General features: G+C 43.6%; 1 protein-coding gene across 5 annotated transcripts in view; it reads left to right on the forward strand.

Moving 5' to 3' along the window:
- aplp2 (amyloid beta (A4) precursor-like protein 2) overlaps nucleotides 1-19,501 on the forward strand; it is a 54,594-nt gene that overhangs the window by 15,262 nt on the left and 19,831 nt on the right. For all 5 annotated transcript variants that reach the window (XM_056374996.1, XM_056374995.1, XM_056374994.1 and 2 more), the window contains exons 2-4: nucleotides 11,858-12,031; nucleotides 13,419-13,548; nucleotides 19,044-19,156. In XM_056374996.1, the coding sequence (XP_056230971.1) occupies nucleotides 11,858-12,031; nucleotides 13,419-13,548; nucleotides 19,044-19,156 (417 nt within the window). The remainder of the gene's footprint in view (nucleotides 1-11,857; nucleotides 12,032-13,418; nucleotides 13,549-19,043; nucleotides 19,157-19,501) is intronic.

A 19,501-nucleotide genomic window follows, 5' to 3' on the forward strand; every position in this document is an offset into this window, starting at 1 on the left:
TTCTGACAGAATTTCTCATTAAAAGGAATGGAGTACTACCATTACATCTATTTTGCCTTAAAACCCCCCCTGAGCTCTCATTTACAAAATCTCTTAAGATGAAATATGGCTCTAATTAGCATGATATCACTTAACCAAAGAAAAAAATTTAGTGTAATCCTCATGTTTTCTAGTGTTTGTTTCTCTCTCCCTCTCTCTCTCTCTCTCTCTATCTGAACAAGCAACATTGGAGAGGGAAGGCCTGGAAGACAAGACCCCACTGGCCCACCAACTGGAGCCGCTTATAAATAGCCCAGACACACCTTCTCTCTAGTGAAAAGGCAGTGTGCCACAAGAAGAAAAAAAAGTACTTTGCTCTAATTAACAGTGTTTTTTTCTCTTCTCTTGGCCTAGTATCTCTCCACTTCTCTACATTTACATTCACACAGCAGGCCTTTTAGTTGACTCTTGTCCACGGCCACTTAAAACACACAGAATAATTACTATATCAGAACGATTACAAACAATCTATAGCAAGGAGTGCAGGGGTGACGGTTACGGTGCCCCGACAATGCTCTTGTGATTATACATTGATACCGTAAGAGAGACGAGCAAGGGAAAGAAAAAAGAAAACATGAGCTGAGGAGAGATGTCAAAGGCCTCACTTTTTTTATGAGAGCAATTCATAGCAAGCAGAGGAGAAAGATTAGAGAGGGAGGATATGATTGAGCAGTGAGAGGGTGACATGAGGTTCTTCTTGGCGAAATGAATTTTCAGGCTTTGACGGAGAATGTGGAGTGACTGTGAAGGGCCACTAACAGGGTCCCCGCTGCTTGACAGCACTACACTTGGAAATCTCTGGAAGCTTTGTGTAAATTTGCCTGCGTGAGATTTATTCCCACGTAAACTCCTGGCTATATCTTGTAAATCCATAGAGGGTGTTCTGAAATGTTTTCTTAAGACAAGCTGAGTGTAAACCAAGATTTTCAAGAGCAAACATGAGTCAAACAAACGCCTACTTTTCTCTTTGTTAACAAGCGCTTCAGATTCTTGAGTGACACAGAGAAGACTCTTTACCTTGTGCCACCTTCTCGTCTCGCAGCTATACGCTTTTTTTAAGATTCTAATTTTATACCTTCATTCCTCACCTTCCAACTAGGATTATAACAACATAACATGAGTAAAACATATATCAAGGCATAAATAACAATAAATCAAAGCGTGTAACAGGCTGCATTCAGACACAATGTGAACTTTAACAGCCGGAGTGGTTTTGCAGAAAACCTTCCCAAAATTTCCCAGGAACTCCAGTTTCACTTGTGTCCATCCAGACTGTGTCAGTGTTGTCAAAAAAACTGAGGTGCAGATCCGTGTATGTTCTTCTGTATGTTCGGGTTCTGTCATTGACTTTGCATTCATGTCGCCTCTAAATATGTTTCAATTTAACCGCACTGAGGCCAGTGAAGGTGCTTCAAGAGTCCGACCACATCTGGCTCTAAAATAAGGTTATTTATTACTTTAAACACACAGTATGTAACTTCTGCCATTAGTGGTCTCTCGATCAAAACAATAACAAGAGACGGGTTGGGTGACGTCCTGCAGTAGCATGGGATCATGGGAGTTGATGTCTTCACCGCCATTACTGTCAGCTTCTCCTTGTTTGGATTCCCTCAGTGTCAGTCATTCAGGAGGTTTTTGCCAGGAGGTAGAACCACTACCAGAACCTCTCTACCACAGATATAAACACCAAATAAACCGGGTTCACGTTTAAAAATCTGTGGTTCACCGACGCTCTTCGTCATACACAGGATGTCGCAGAACGGCTGTGAGCTGAGCTGCCTAACATTTGCTTGGCTTTTTTCTCTGATAACTTAACGTCCGATGACTAAAATCCGTCATCCGATTAAAATCCACAGTTGAGCACGACTATGGTTTAAAAAGTGCATCTTAAAAATGTGGCTTAAAACTGGATTAAAGTCAGTTTTGAGCTTCTGCCAGGAAACCACAAAGCCGATCCATGTACATATGGGATATGACGCCATTGACAGGCGCCCAAATGGAACAGACCATTACCATAATTATAATCACGTATTTGAGAATTGCTGGAAACGTTTGGGACAATGTAAGTACACAACACAACATAATATCTTACATACGTGTAGTTGTTCCTAGACATTTTAATGCAGAAAAGTGACATATTATAACTTTAAGAGTATTTTATTTATGTTCTGCACCAGAGCTGAAAAACTAGATTTATTTATTTTATTTTTTTTAAATGTTTAATTTGAAAACACAAGTTTGTTATTAGTACATGAAGCCTTAGGCCTGACTGTATTATAACCTTACTTCCCACACTGTGAACCGGGGTCCACATTGACTTTCACCCAGACTCTGTGTGGCACTAACCTGCACTGACACATCCTGCTAACTACCTTTAGCTAGCTTCATCTTTCGTGATCATGACTCCTCTCAGGGCTCACGCTGTGACTTACTGTCTGGTAAATATTCGGCAGGTGAAGCAGTGTCTGCTCTCGATGGGAGTCGACATCGCTGAACGCACTGATGCACGCTGCTGCCATGGGAATGGGCGCAGTTTGTGTGTCGAGGAGGGCACTGAGCACAGACGTAGCTTTGTGTACTGTATTTCTGCCATGTGCATGTGTATCGGGGGAAGAACGTGCAAGCCTATGGAGCTGAGGGTCGTTTACGTGTTTGCACACAAGGACACAGTGTGGATGAACGCACCGAACAGAGCAGAGCAGCTGTTATTGTGAGTGTCGTCCTCTGTGCCATTCACGCAGCCTTCGTCACCACGCCTCCCATCTCTACTCCCTCTTTACCACACTGTCTCATATGCCAGTCTCTCACAACTGTGGCCTCATTCCCTCTTTCTCCATTATTTTCTTTTTTCCCTTTCTCAAATCCCCCCCTGCTCTTTCTCTCTTTTTTTCTCTCCTTCCTGTCTTCTCTCTCTTTCGCTGTGAGCTTCTGATGATCTATCTCCCTGCTTTCTTCTCCCTCTTCCCCTCGCTCTCCCCTGCTCCACTTCTCCAATCTGTCTCTCTCTCATGTCCTCGCCTTTTCCCTCCTCTCTCTCTCTCCCTCTTTCCCCTCTTTTCCCCTCTCCCTCTCTCTTTCTTCTGCAGCCTCAATGTTCCTCTGTGTGAATAGCTGGGATGCTTTTGTAGAAGGTTTCCATAGTGACGGGCCATTTGAACAAGTCGTCATTCACGTCCGTTTGCTGTATGCTGGAGAGAGGCCATGTTATCTCCCCCTGACACACAGGCAGACCTGCGCCACTCAGTCACCACAAATGTTAGCATGCAACCAGCAAGCTGCTGCACATCTTCTTGCTGGAGCTTAATTACGGTCACGTCTCACTACTGTTCATCTCAGTTCGCTGAGCACCGGAGCGCTCGGGCGGCGCTCCATGAGCTCAAGTTGCAGCTCAATCATAGCTCTCCTTGGAAAAGGTTTATTTGAAGGTGGGACGTGTAGAATATTAACACCAGTAAATAATTACCACAAAACAGGATGCAATTTACTTTGCAGTTAATACACAACTTAGAATTTCCTTAAGAGAAGGCAGAGCAGGACAAAAATACCAACACTCTTTTAGACAGGAGTTAAAGAGATATGGGTTTAACTTTCAGAAAAATTTAGATCAGTTTATTTTTGCCATTTTTGCCATTTTAATCATATTTCTGCATTCAAATTTTATTATTATTAATATTATATTCAAACCAATGTACTCTATTTAATTTTAATAATTTTTTATATGAGTCATTTTTATTAGTTATAGTAGTTATTGTAGTAATGTTAGTAATAGTACAAACAATAAGTAGCACATTCAACTCATTAGGTCTGCTCAGGAATGCAGACAATGAGAGCTAGTCAAATAAACTTGTGCTCGCATTTAATAGCAAAACTACAGTTAAAATCAATTAAAGATGAGTTATTGAAAAGGTAGCAGGCTAATCTGATAGCAGACCACTGGTACCAGGAGTCAAACGGGTAGAAATTTCCTCCCTGAATCTCCCTCAGATCCTTCATCACTTTGAACTCTTGTAGCGCGATCAGCTCCTTTTCCCTTCTGAATAATTTCCTCTGCTTGAAAGGAAATGATGGACATGGCTGCGTCACATGGCTGCGTCAATGGTATTTCTAATGTTTCGCAATTTTTTTGGGAGCAGCTCCACAAAGTCTCATTAACAAAGGCGTGTTCAATCAAGCACAGGTTGGGCTGAAAGGATTACAACTAGGCTTACTGTCTGACCCCGGGCTGGTACCGACGGTCATGGCCGTGCCACTGTCTTCCTCCACGGTGGGCACTGGGTGTGTGGTGACAGTGGTTTTCTGCCCCCCCCCCCCCCCCCCCCGGTTTTTTATGTGTGTAGAATCTGTATGAAGGTGTTTGATTTAGTTTTAACAAAATACAAGACTATTTACAAGAACTGACTTTTCTTTAACACTTACGCTTTCATCGAGAATTTCTCAATGGACATAAGAGGAAGTGGAAAGTGAGTGATGTTTCCTCTTTAAAAGGAAGAGTCCCACGCAGACTTTAGTTGGAACTATAAATTTCACAACTTTATGTTGTTGTCTTTAGAGGAAAAGACACTGGCACTCACTGGACTGTCTGTTCCCCTAACTGTGGGAGCATTTTTAGCGCTGCGGGCTTGGAGCGGTGACTCATAGGGCAATTCCAGAGTAGTCTCGAGACACTTCAAATGGTGAAGACAAAAGGCCATTTCACTCAGACAGAGGAGCTCATTTGCATTGCAGTGAGGGGTTGCCCTTTTGATTCCCAGTCAGAACCCCCCCCCCTCCCCCTACCCCCCTTTTATTATTCTGTTTTTACTGTCTGCTCGATTGAGGGTGGGAGGTGGCAGAGGTGTTTGGTCAGTGGGGAAAATGTCACTGTCCCTCTGTTGCTAAATGTCCTCACCCTTCTCATCTGTTATCTGTTGCGGGTGAGCTGTTTGTGTAATGATGGTGTCAGCGGCTCAGGCCTCAGCCCTCCTGTGGGCTTTACCACCGAGAGAATCACACCAATGTCATACAACCCCATTTGGTGCTTTGATGGATAGTTAAAGGAGCAATAAGTATTTCAGGACTTTTATTGACCTCCATCACTGAGCGGGGAAACGGGATGATGACCTGTAATTGACAGAAATATAAAAGTCTAATTTTCAAAATGTAACATGTAAGCTTAATAATAAAGATTATAGATTCAACATAAACACTTAGTGACCAGGCGACATACTGGATAGATATAATATCAGTAGTGTTGTCAGAGTACATTTTATCCGGCATGGTGGATACTTGGTAATGGGACACATATTTTCGGGTCCTGTTAAGTCTCAAGTCAACTGTTCTAGAGCTGAAACAGTTCATCGGTTAATCGATCAACCATGCAGCAAACATAATTGACGACTATTTCTTTTACAATCAATTGATCAGTTGAGTCATTTTTTCAACAGTTTCTGGAGCCACCATCTTAAACGAGAGGACTAGCTGCTTTTCTACATTTTGAACTAGTGATTGGACAAAACAAAACGTTTGAAGATGTTACCTCGGGTCTCTGGGAACTTGTGATGGATATTTTCTGTACACATATAATCTCTGAAAGTACCAACTGTGATTCCTTTAACAATGTCCTATTATATCTTTGTATTTTGATCCTCATAAGCAGATCTTGATCAGAGCTCGAATGCTCGTCAGCATTTCAGATCACTCTTGGCATGAACGGATCATTGTGTTTTATTGATTCTCGTCTGTGCCACAATCGCCACAAAGTGAACCAAATGCAATGCTGTGTTTGGAAAGTAGCTGCATGTATACTAGTGATGGGAAACTACTAATTTCTTTGCAGTGGCAGCAAAATAGCAGCTTTAATGTCCAAACTGAAAGAGCTCTCTAAATTCTTTAATGTAAGAAACAGTAAACACCAAACTCCATCCTGTTCCTTCTCTTTAGAGCTAATATTAGCCTGCAGTCTGCCACACATCCTTCTGCACCACTGTAGACTCACAGTAATGATCTGTCCACATGTGGACCAGAGACCGTCTTTCGATGGGATCAATACAGTCGCAACGCCCATCAACATGGTGACTTTGCATGGGTCGGAAAACAGCCATCTTAAATTTTGGCCTTCATTTTAATGTCAACTACACACCTGTAAAGTTTTCTGACTGCGTCTGGCACGTGACGCTACTGCAGTGACAAAACCTGTCCACAGACATGTAAACACCTGCCAAAGTCCTCAAAACCACCTCTGTGGTATTTCCCGCTACAGTACAGTCTCCAGGACCACATTTTGCCAGGATGACACACACATACACACATGAACAGACTCACAAGGTGAAAACAGCTGTCACAGCTGGTAACAAGCACATGCTATACTAAAAGCTGTTATATAAAAGCTATAATAGAAGCTAATAAAGAAATAGAAATGCTGTAATTGCCTTGCTCCACTTATTAGCACAACGCAGTAATTCCAGTGCACATTGCTCCCTCATACACATTAACACTTTTTATTGCAGGCAATAAGAAATATCAGTATTCATTTCATGTCCCTATATATTGTACATATACATGGCATTCCTGTACATGTGAGTGTGGCTTTCTCACCACTGCCTATCTTGTTTAAGCATTAAGTCACCACAGGGAAGGATTAGGTGGATTAACGATGCCAGGCATTTCTCCACAGAGTCACATGGACACTAAGCATTCTGGGAACCCACAAGTCCTGACCGGTGCCTCATTCTGGAGCTGCTTTTATAAGGGCTAGACTTTGAGGATGGCTTCACCATACCTCTGCCAAAATTAGACTAGTTGCCACCGCTCTGTGAGGCCTACGAGGTTTATAGACCTGTTGACACTGGAGCTGATTACAGTGTGTCTGCCTCTGAATGCAACACAGCCAGTTTACCAGAAAATATGTCTGTCAGAAATGTCAGCCAGGCACTACCACCACCTAACCTGTTCATTAGACTGTCTGTTCACTGAGGAAGCGTGTGCACAGTTTGTTTTGGCTGTGTCAAAGTTACCATCTCTGTGTTTGTGTTGGAGGATCATCAGTGACGCTCAGACCCTGCTGTTTGGAATATTACGGCCCTCGTTTATTATATCCCCTTTCCCACTGTCCTCTCTGTGTGTGTCCTGAACTCACACGCCGCTGTTCACGCTGCCCGAAGTGTTTGACCCGAGACCACACACATACACACACACACACACAAACACACACAGATCGGATTAGCTTCTTTGGATCCTGCCCAGATGCTGTGTGGAAGGTCATGTAATAACTGACCCGTGCAGGTCCAGGAGGGTTTTTCTAAAACCTCATTAAGGAATACTACCTGTTTTTGTTTTTTTTGTTTCCTTTTTCTTTTTGTAAGTTTGTGCCAGTAGTCTTTTGTTGCACTTTCCTTTTTCTATTATTCCTGCTGGTGTCTGCATACAATCAGCGTTGCTGAAGATATCAGACTTAATTTCCTCCCTTTCACAGCTGCTGGAGGAAACTATTTTCTGCCTTTTATTCCCGAACAGTACAAAAAAAAAAAAAAACAGCCTCCACAGACTCGGAAATTGCCTGAGCTAAATAGACTATCACAGTAAATGTAAAGCCTTAATTTGGTTTTGTCAAATTTTCTCTGATTTATTGTCATTTCATTGCATCTACGCTCTGCATTTTCATGTGAATGTATTCATTTACATTGTCAATCACCCACACACAGAAATGAAAGTCACAAGGTAATAATCCTGAAAAAAAACACATTTCATTCTCACATGTATTTATTTCTTATTATTTTGAAGATAGGTGTTACACCGTGCAAACAAGTGAAATGTTTATACAGTAGTGTGCATCACAAAATGATTGACGGTGTAATGTAAAATAGATGAGGACAGTAAACGGGCTGTAACTCAAAATAACACTCTCTTCCGCGTTGTTGCCGGGTAATGTTTGTGTGTGTGTGTGTGTGTGTGTGTGTGTGTGTTGCTCATTAGAGAACCAGACTCATACGGTATATTCATCTGTTACAAGGATAAAAAAAGGAGTGCTCATGTGTGCATGTGATGTTCCGTGCGTTATTTCACAACAAGCGCTGTCATGTCTTCGCTTGTTTTATGTGAAACTTGGCTCGGCACACAGAGAACAGGCTAATAAAACATGTTTGTGTGCTGGAGGCAGACTGGGAAAGCAGTGACAGACTGGTGTGCGTTTGCAAAGAGTGAAATCGAGCTAAATGATCCTCAGCCCACACAGCTTTTGACAAGCTTCTGTGGTGGCAGGCCTGTCTCCTGCGCTCACGCCGCATCACGCCGTTCCTTTATAGCATTACAGTCTGCGTTCATTTGAGAATAATATGTCAAGCCGGGCCGTGAGCCAATCAACACACGTTCCATGCTGCAGTTGTCTATTTACCCATTCTCTCCTCTCCTCTGTCTCTGTCTCTCCCTTTTCCCAACTTCCACTCCTTCTCTCCCTCCCTTTCTTGTCTCTTCTTCTGACTCGCGAAGCCTCCACATAGCAGCAGGTGTTCACACTTACACATGATATAACATCTCACGGTGAGTCAGTAATGAGAGATGGATGCTCGATGACTTACACTCGTTAGGTGTGGCGGCATATTTTTCCAGTAATTGTGTGTCTGTGTTTGTGTTGTTGCTATATTTGACACCCAAACCAGAGCTTATCCAAGAAACATTAGATATTTTAGTAGAGTTTAGTTCAACATGATACATGACAGAGACGAATCAAAAGGATCAAAGAAAATAAAAAAAATCTTATTATTACTTTATGTCTTTGGGAAATACCGAATAAATCCCAAAAGATTCATTGTGGCATGTTTTCACATCTACAGTCGATCTATTCTTTTCTCGTAGGCTGTCAAAATGTTTGTCGATAACTCATTTTGTAGATCCCAGGTAATAAAATGCAATCCAGGGGCAACTGTTGCTGTCCTATAAAACCTCCAGCTCTACCAAGCTGAATTAGTTTGTTTGCAACAGGCTCATCAATATCATCAGCAGCTTTCCGCATTAGGAACAAGATCAGACAACTTAGATAGAAGACAAGTGATGCTCAAGGGCCACTGTCAGTGCCAATTCTGCAGTCTTTGTTTCACCTGCTTTTGAACTTTAAAATGAAGTCAGTCTTGGCATGAGGTCCTGCCCCGAACCTCTGTCTCATGTGGAAACACGACAAAACCACAGAAGCAAATTACTGTCAGGTTATTTCAGGTGACCTTTAAAAAAGGAGTGCAGTTACATCAAATCACAGTGAAGACAAAAAACAGGGTCGAAGCTGGCGTGACCCACAGTTAACTGTAGCCTGCAGGTTGTACTCATCCATAGCTTCCTCCTGAGTCAAAGAGTTGCTCCTGTTTTTTCTCTTTTTTCATCTTGTGACTCCGTTTCACTGTGACCGATGTAATAGGTCAGTATCGAGTGATGTAAAAAATTGTGACACTATGGAAATTAATTTCTGAGTAATGGTTGTCCAACAACAAAAGTTTTTAAGGTATTTTCTCAGGAAACAAGCCGACTGTGTGTCAGTATGTCACAGTCAGCAGAACTGACTGTTCAGTCTGTTTTCCTGAGGCCAGTCGTCCTTCTGGTTCAAGTAACTTTAGTGATGAGACATGGGACGCAGATGAGACAAAATTCCTCTGTCTGTCACTTCTCATGCTCTCTGCTGCCCTCCATGACACTTCTCTTTGTCCAAGTCTGGCCCAGAGCTGCTCTTTCTAAACAGGCATGTGACTGCAGATTTAAGGCAGTGGTATTAACAACCTCCTCTTTGGTTCCACTGCTATTGTTTCACTTGAAGAGTTAAAGGCACACTGACACTTTACCACTGTAGCGGAGTCAAAGGGATGTCGGGACAGCCCCTGACACTTGTTTTTCGGCAGCCGCGGAGTCTCGCTGTGGTCAGGCTGTCACTGCCTCCCTTGTCTTCCTCCCTAACGTTCTTCTCTGCATCCCTCATTTCCTCCCCACCTCTCCTGCCTCTCATACACCCCAAGCCAATCTGACAAAGGAATGAGAGGGAGGAGAGCAAACAAGCCTGTGGTGGTGCAGAGAGGGAGGAGTGGAGCGGGACAAAGACATGGAGATGGAGGAAGGAGGGGAAATGAGGTTGAATCTGAGACTGTTGTGCCTCCAGGACTAAATCAACACAGTCCAGCGTGTGTTTGCCCGCCTACGTGGACGAACATGCGCCTGTGCGGCTGTCTGCATGTTTTTTCTGTGTTTTAAGATTGTATGTGTGTGTGTGTGTGCGTGGGCACTGGCTTGCTTGTGCGGCTGGATATATATGCATGCGTGTGTATGCCTGGTGCTATATTCGGTTTGTGTGTGTGTATGTGTGTGTATGTGTGCAGACTCAGCTTTGGTTCATCACACGCCACAGCCAACTGATGATTACACAGCACTTGTTTTGTCCTCGCTCTACTCTGTTCTGCGCCTATTATCAGCCTGGGAGCCTGCGCAGAATTAGACGGAGAGCTTTGTCTAACACGCCGTTACTCCCTCTTCAGCTGTTTTCTCCTTGGCTCGGCGCTGCAGAGGACGCCTCTACCCGTGTCTCCTTGAGGCCGAGAACCCAACAAACAGCCAGACATTTGCGTCCGGCAGTCCTCACTCAATCCCTTGATCTCTCTCTGGGGCTGAAGCCTGTTTACTCAGCCTGATGACTTTATGACAATCAAGAGGGGATAAGTTCCATGCCACTTCCTCTCTGGAGGCTCCCTGGTGTGTGTTTTCTGTATAGTTTGGCATGGAGAGCGACATCCCCTCACAAATTCATTAGAGTTCCCCGTGCAGTGACACCCTCAGCCTCAGGCGAGTATTAGCAGGCCGTGATTTATCATCCCAGTGAGGAGCTGATGAGTTGACTGATGCTAGCACCACACCGACGTATTTGAGAGGTAATCACGTGAAAGCTGATTACACGGTAGCTTTGGACAGTTGGTGTCCATTTTCTACACAGAGTGGGGTTTAGCTATTTTGAGTGAAGGATGGGCAGACTGAGTGTTCCTGCTTCCTGCTCGCTGAGTTCAGTAAATTATGACAGGAAGGACAACAGGAGGAGAAAGATAGCAGATTTCCTGTCTGGTTCAAAGGGTTGGGAGGTAAACAACGATGGGAAGCTCTGGTAGGAAGTCGCAGAAATATTTTTTTAACAAATCTCAGAACACATATTTTCAGTAAACTGTATAAATTCTTGTTCCTATGTGTCTTTACAGCTGAGGTGATGGTGGCTCAGACACCATCGGTGTTTACGTTGAAGAGTAAATGATCCACTCTTTGTGGAAAGAGTTTAGTCCCAGGAGGTCTGAATGAGCAAAGCTCTGCCCTCAACTAGGAATGTCCTGGTTTGTGAGGCATGACGGACTGCAGTTTTTTCTTCTCTCCTGCTCTGTGTGCAGCCTCTCAGTCACTCAGTGGGCATCAGAGCAAAAAAACCTTGTGCACAAATCCAATCAAACCCCTACTCGTTTAACCATCAACCTAGCCAAACATTCCCGAGGTGCATTTAATTTGTCTCCTGTCTGAGCCCCTCTGCTCTCTCAGCACTGCAGCATTGAGTTGCGGTAGCAGCCAAGCGTTGACAGGCAGTACTGATGTTGCTCCATCACGTCTTGTATAGTTATCCATTGCAATACGTGAGCCGAACCAGCTTTATGTGATCAGACTTAGCACAGTACCAAGCCCCTGTGTCGGCCTCATAACGGTGTTTATGAGAAAAGTGGCCGGAGCAGACAGTGTCTCAGGTCTGTCAGCCACAATACTCCCCAGCTTTTATGGGCTCTGTAATGATTGACTGCATTAACCCCCATTTCTCTCTCTCTCTATCTCTTTCTGTCTTCAGGCACTAGCAGCCAATGCAGGCACGGGGTTTGCCGTGGCTGAGCCACAGGTGGCGATGTTCTGCGGAAAGCTCAACATGCACGTCAACATTCAGACCGGCCGCTGGGAACCCGACCCATCTGGAACCAAGAGCTGTGTAGGAACCAAAGAGGGTGTGCTGCAGTACTGCCAGGAGGTGAGTCACTGTGACACAGACACATCTCTAATCTATGTCATAGAGGTGGTGAAATTCAAGAATCAAGAAAAGGAGAGGATCCTCCCTTCACTTTACTCTATGGACTTAAAGTGACAGGGGTGTGGTGATGTGTGATTCAAAATCAAAACTAGATTGTGTTTTACGTGCAGATTTGAATATGTAAAATGTTTTTATTTAACGATCATAACTTTGTGGTATGTGGTTGAGTCTTAGATGTTAAGACCGGCACATTTACTATGATTGGATTTGCTATGTTTTACTACTCGGTCTCATTGCTCCAGTAAGGAGCTTGCTACTTTTCTAGATAACCAATGCTAATGAAGTCTGTTCAAACCAGAGCCATTGCACAGGAAATGTTGTAAATGTAATTAAATGATGTTTTTTTAATCTTTGCACAGAGCCAGGCTAGCTGTTTCCCTCTGTTACCAGTCTTTATGCAAAGCCAAGATAAGCTAATAGGCTGCTGGCTAGCTTAACATGTAATGGGCCGATATGAGAGTGAAGTCTTCTCATCAAACTTCGCGGGAAGAAGGCAAATGAGCATATTTCCCAAAATGTTGCACTGTTCCTTTAAAAGTTCAGCTCACAGTAAATTAAATGCGATAAAACTATATCTTAAAATTCATCACTTTAAATGATCAAAGACGATGCTTGGGTTGTAAAGAACATTTTTAGTTCAGCTAAGTTGCTTTACAGCACATGTAATAACGATGTAAGGTGCTTGTATATTGAACACAATTTCCTGATGTCAAATTAGTAGACAAAAAAGTAAATAAGTGGACATTTATTAATAAATATGTCTGTTATGCTGGGGGGAATTGGCCAGCGAGGTGGAAAAAGTCAGTTTTCATTTCACTGTGATTTATCACTGGAGAGGCTATTGAGCTGCTGCTGAAAGACAGACATAATTTTCAGTATAGCCGGTGGCATGTCAATTAGCAGACCCTCTGTCTTTTTTTCTTTTTTTTTCACAATTAACAACATGTTTTTCCACAACATGGACAGCCCTGTTGTTATTTACTTGTTCCTCCTACTGTATCTCCTAAGCCAGGAGGCGGCTGGTAATGCTGTCATGGTTTATTATGCAGTTGTCCATGAAGAAAAAGCAGGGCTGTACATTTTCAAGCAGCCCTCTCCACAAGCTTCAGTTGCATATATTGATGACATTTTAATGGCATTTGGGGAAAGTGTAAATTCGTGCTCTTTCACGGTTGAGCAGATGGCATCTAGAGAGAATAAAGCATGGATTAAAGGATCCCATTGAAGATCCACTCACCGCACCTTCTCTCTCCTACGCACGCACGCACACACACACACACACACAAAATCCCTCTCTCATTATTTCTACTGCTTCTTCTTCCAACAGATGTATCCCGAGCTCCAAATTACAAACGTGGTGGAAGCCAACCAGCCCATTCGTATTGAGAACTGGTGCAAGAAGGAGAAGAAGGTGTGCAAAGGCCACGCCCATATAGTGGTGCCTTACAAATGTTTGGGTAAGCTTGTACACTAATGAGTTTTTCAGACCACATAGAAGATTGTAAATGGCCCCTTCATATCAGGCGTTCCCCGTTGCCCCCCACCCCCCCTTCCTATATTAGCATTTCATCCAATATAGGAAAAGAAGCATTTATGATATATCTTAGCCATAGGCAGAGGTGACATGGAGCAATATTGGAGTCTGATTCACTTGACTAATCCAGGCCTTGAGCTGCAGATTGAGCAGATCCAGGCTGGATGGGAGCTAATGTCTCTCAGAACGGATAGCTAAGGGGAGAAAAGCTATTATTGCTGGGGAGGCTTGTTGAGCAATAAAGCACAATCTTATTTCCCCCCTCAGACAGTGGCCATAAACTCACACAGACATACAGGGTCAGCGAGAGCGAGGTCTGTGAGGAGCCTTGCTTTATTACTCCCCATTTCTCCATCCGCCCGCGCCGTCATACACACCTCTCTCCCTCCTCTGTCTCCTGTAGCATCACTGTAATCAGCGGTGGCAACATGGCTATATTCTGGTTTATTAAATGTCAGATAGAGGCTCACACTTTGCAGGCCACATGCCTCCGTACCTGCTGACTTACACAAACACAGACCATTCCTGCTGCCTCTGAGGATTGCAGTAACAGAGAGCTCTGAAACAAGGCTTCTCCCTTTACTTGCCCAGCTATGTCAGGAAGGAAAAAACATCCAACTCTATGCTGCAAACATTTCCCAGCACCCTTCCTCTGTCCAAAAGCCTCTTGCTGATTGAGTTGTGCCGCTTTCCGAGATGAAAAAGCCATTAGCAGTTGCACTGGACTGTGAAATGGGCTACTATTCAAGAGCATTTTTGGCAAACGCAGAGAGGAGGCTTTTGGGAAATTCATGGGATGGCAAACACCACAACTGGAGTGGCCCCTCTGTGGCTCAGACGGGAATACAGATGAGACAGTTTCACGGACGGAATCAGTCTCCAAATTTCCCCTTGGTTTGCTTTCATCTTACATCACACCACACCTGATAGCCTCTGTCCACCTGTCTTCACAGTGGCCGTCTGTTGCATTAATCAACAACTCGACCTCTCATTATGATTCAGCAACAGTGCCATGGCTGCCATTTGATTAAAACAATCCCATCACCTCTTGTGGAGTAATTAAATACCTTGATTGCTTGTTTTTGCACATTTTTGTCATCATTGTTAAAGGTCTGCGCACTCATGCCCCATCAAATTACAAAGGCCTTCTCTGTTGCTCTGCTGGGTTGCAAATGAGGAGCCCGAATAGAGGGAGCAGAGACAGATGGAGAAGGAGAGATAAACATAAGGTGCTGGCAAGAAGGATGCTATTGAGAGGGTTTCTGCTTAATTATGTAATGGAGCATGTTAGGGGCTTAATTGGAGGGCTCTGATCATATGCTACAAGCCACAGCACGCCTCAGCCACCTCACCTCACCGCGCCTCACTTCGCCAGTCCGTGATTTGTCAGGCCGCTCTGTCATATCAAGTGCAATGAAGAGCGCTGCTGAATTATTCATTATTTGTGATTTTCGCACAGTGTTCCAGCGAAATGGACATCAGACGTTCTGCCTCATACTCATCAGTGTACATTAATTATAGCGGAATCAAAAAGAAAAGGAAACAGACCAAAGGGAGGTGGGCTATAGCTTGAAGGATATGATTAAAAGGGCCAGACCAGCACCCTTGTCAAGTTAATAGGTTTATATGAATAATGCAAGTACTAAGGATGAGCTCAGTGTAAAAAGAGAGAGACTGGTGTATGCTGTATCCTATCTCTCCATGCATAGGCTCAGACACAGAGCCACAATCCCTCCATGTTTCCTGTCCCCAAACAATGGCTCTGCAAATGAATGTGATTTTTGTTCCATGGCACTCTAATCCCTGCAGCATGATGTCTTTGTCAAACAGCAGAGGATTATTTAAGAGACTTTTTTATTATTATGCCTGGAATGGTGAGAACAGTCGGTGGCTGATGTGTGACTGGGGTGTGTGTGCACGGCAGACAGTCTGAGGGAAAAGTTTTGCTGGGACAACAGCGCCAGCAGTCGCCAAATTTACATTTCATTTCTGTTTCTGTTTGTTTTGTATGAAGAACTTCTTTAACATGTATTGCTGTTGGTAGCTATCAGCAATACTCCTCCATGATCACATTTACTTCAGGCAAATTGAGGCTCATTCTCAGCTCTGATCTTGACCTTTGACGTACTTTCTATCTCATGGTTGTTTTCAGGAACAAAGTATTTCAAGGCCGTGATTCGGTGAGAAGTGGGATCTAATAAGTAACATTTAGAGACGTGACACATGCTTTGCTTTTCTTGTTGACTAACTCTGTTGATTTAACAAAGGGTAGGGCACATGGTGACAACTGCCTGATATCATTGCGGGGGCTGAGTCTTGTGATTGCGAATGAGTTGATAATGGATACAAACTCAAGCATGTCTCAGAGGACCACACCTTCCGGCTGTTCGCACTCCTTTACCCCTGATGAGGTTTTTAAAATGAGCCTGAACTTTGTAACACGGTGTTGTGGACAAAAGTGTCACAGTCATACAATTATGTCACAAATACAACCTATGTGAAAGGTTAGTTCAAGTTAAGGTTTAGGTAAGTCTTAGATGTTGGTGAAGGCTTAGGTTTTGCCTGTGGGGTGAAAAATTTGCCGCAAATGCTCTTTGAACTCAGAAGTTGAATGCAAATGTTCTTGGTATTATGTAAGGCCGACCTCCAGCTACCTCCTGGTTTGAGTCATGTTTCCCTCCATGTAATCCTTTCATGGTGGTGGATCAGATTTCTTCCACTTTAAAAGCACAATCTGTGATGCAAATGTAAACAAAAGGCTCCCCACACTGCCAAAAATCAAAGCACAAGACTGGAACTTGATAAGACCAAACACTACACAACAATTACATCTAAGGTATTAATGTTTTAATGCTTTTGAAGATTTTTTTTTTTTACATCTTTAATGTTTGTCATTGATACAAACACTTATTTTTTTTGGATGATTATAATCTGAGAAACACATTATTTTCCATGTGTAACTCAAGCTCTTCACTCATACATTTTAATTGTTTAATCTCATAATCAAGTGGTCCAATATATCACAGATTGAAGCATTAAGTGCACTAAATGTGTTATTTGCATTTTTAGATCTCAAACTGATTACACTTAATGTTATTACAGCAGACTTCCGTTTGGGAAGCCCTTGAAACACAATAGCCGTGTTGTCGACTAGCGGATCTGGGCTGGTGCTTAATTGAATTCATCACCTCCCTGTAGTGGAGGTATCATTGGTGCATTGAGTGTATTCTTATCTTCACACTCCCCAGACACCTGTAGTGCAGCCAGCCTGGGGACCGGAGAGTGTTAGCGTGGGTGTCTCATAGACGGAGGGTTAAAGGAAAGGCGGAAGAATAGAGTAGGTGGAGAGGAGGTCAGAGAAAAAGAGGAGTGTATGCTCTCATACGCACGCTTGCACAGCTTCACGCACTCGGGAACACACAGAGCAGGAGTGCTTGCGAGAGCACAGCTGCTCTCCAAACACCACCATCCATCACCCACTGCAGTGTGACTGCGTACAGCGTCTGCTCTAAACCCACTCCACCTCACAACCAAAGCAACCTGTGAGACAGAGAGAGGGAGACAGAGAGAGATGAAATGAAGAGAGGGTGTGTGAGCGAATGAATCAGCTAGTATCTGGTGTGAAGGATATGGAGCTGAGGGTTACTGGGAGTCATGATGCTTTTCCCTCAGCTGTCTCTCTCTCTCTCTCTCTCTCTCTCTCTCTCTCTCTCTCTCTCTCTCTCTCTCTCTCTCTCTCAGTTTCACTCTGGATGTTAAGAGAGGGAGAAGTGAAAAGTAGAGAGATGAGCACCAGTGGAAGAAGACATTCAGATCATTTTACTAAAGCAAAATGACTGTGTGACAAAGTCACTAAAGGTCATTCATTGAAAATGTTTTTATGTAAAAGTACAATACAGAAGTATTATCACCAGATTCCACTAAAATATAGCACTCATTATGCAGAATGGCCACTTTCAGAGTGTTACTTTAGGTTTTTCTGTAGCATTGGACTGCTCTTAATATACTGTGGGTAGCTTAGACGGGTTATAACAATGAATCTTGTTTGATAAGATTATCATATCTTAAACATATCTCTTAAAATCTTCATCTGCAACACAGATATAGCTGTCAAATAAATGGAATAAGAAATCAAATATTATCCTCTAAAATATAGTGAATAAGAAGTAGCAGAATAGAAATGAATTGAGTGTTTAGTCTTTTAAAATGTCAGAAAATCAAGATAGAATTAATGAATTAGCATTAATTTTTCATTTTCACCATAAGAATGAACTGATCATCAGAATTGATGAACAGGCTGAGGGTATAGAGGGTTGGGGGGACGGGGGGGGGGGGGGGGGGGGGGGGGGGGGTCACTGTACCTCCTGGGCGGAGATGAGAAGCAGCTGCTGAGTCCTCTGCTATTTCCAGCTCTCTCCTCTTCCTATCCTACCCTCTCATTTTCCAAAACACTGCTTTTTCACCCTCTGCCGGGCTGCCTCGCTTTGGCTCGTATGAAGTGCTCCAGCAGCTCTGCCTCAGGCCGAGGTCATGGCAAACCGCTAAATGAGCAGTTATAGGACAGCTCCCAGCCCTTGTCGTGAAACCTCCAGACCCTCATTTGTGTGTTTTTCAATCCACCCACTCCTCAGCCATGCTGATCTCAGCCTGGACTTTGCCCTAAACCTTCTATTCTTCCCACCCCTCTCGCTTCCTTTCTCTCTTTCCGCCTGGCTTTCCATCTGTTTCTGATGGCAGCGTTTCTACCTGAGCGCCTCGTCACACTGCCAGCCCACCAGCAGTCGCTGTCCTTTTTAATCTTTCCTATGACCCCTGCGCCATATGCTTACGCGCAAATTGTTTTCAACCTGAAACTATTCACAGGAATTCACAAGATGTCTTTCAAGTCTTTTATTTCTCCCATTCCGCCTTCTGTCAGCTCATTCTATGAATAAAACATATTCAAATTGAATTCATCAAGCAAATGATATCATTGACTGGCAGGAAGAGTCTGGACTGCTCTTAAAAGAGGCACAGTATGAAACCTGATTTTCTCCACTGCCATTTTGATTGCAGATTGACAGATGCGGCTATAGAGAAGGGATGAACCCCTCGCGGATTCAGGTGCATGGACAGATGTTCAAGTGTCAAATGCCCTTCCTGTTATATCACTGTAATGAAATTACAGTGAATTTTAAAGGACCAGGCAGCTATGAATTATTGAATCATGCCCTTTTTTTCCATTCCTCTCATCTGCTATTCCTTTTTTAGTCCCAGTAGGCGATTTATTGTTTCGGACCCTGGCAGTGCTGTAGACAAGCAATCAGGCAGAAGAGTGATTTATTTATTTATTCAGTCATTCATTCATTTATTTATTTATTTGGATAAATTGGTGGTGTGACTAACAGGCATATTGGTCCATGTGATTTGTTGTTACAGTGGGCGAGTTCGTGAGTGACGTGCTTCTGGTCCCAGAGAAGTGCAAGTTCTTCCATAAGGAGCGTATGGACATGTGCGTCAGCCATCAGCAGTGGCACGGTGTGGCCAAAGAGGTAAGGAAGGAATGACTTCATAGGAAGCCGTGGGAAGTCTGAAGCATCAGCTTAACTTTTAGTAACTAAAATAAACAAATTTTGAGTCACTTCTCCTTGTCATATGGTCACACTTTTACTTTGCAATCTTTACTCTTTCCTCCCGAATATCTTTCCACCTGTCTCTGTGAGTCTCTGAGGCCGAATGATCACAGGCTGACTGGGAGCACTCACATTTCAGCTCCTAATCAGATTAGTGTTGTGGCTGTAATGCAACTAATCCCCCCTGGGCAGCTCCAGAGCTGGCCCTTGGGGGCCACTCCTGACCATGACAGTAAGAGCAGCAGCTCACTGAGCCTGTCAAGC

The sequence above is a fragment of the Seriola aureovittata genome, chromosome 4 (assembly GCF_021018895.1).
Source record: "Seriola aureovittata isolate HTS-2021-v1 ecotype China chromosome 4, ASM2101889v1, whole genome shotgun sequence".
NCBI classification, from domain to species: domain Eukaryota; kingdom Metazoa; phylum Chordata; class Actinopteri; order Carangiformes; family Carangidae; genus Seriola; species Seriola aureovittata.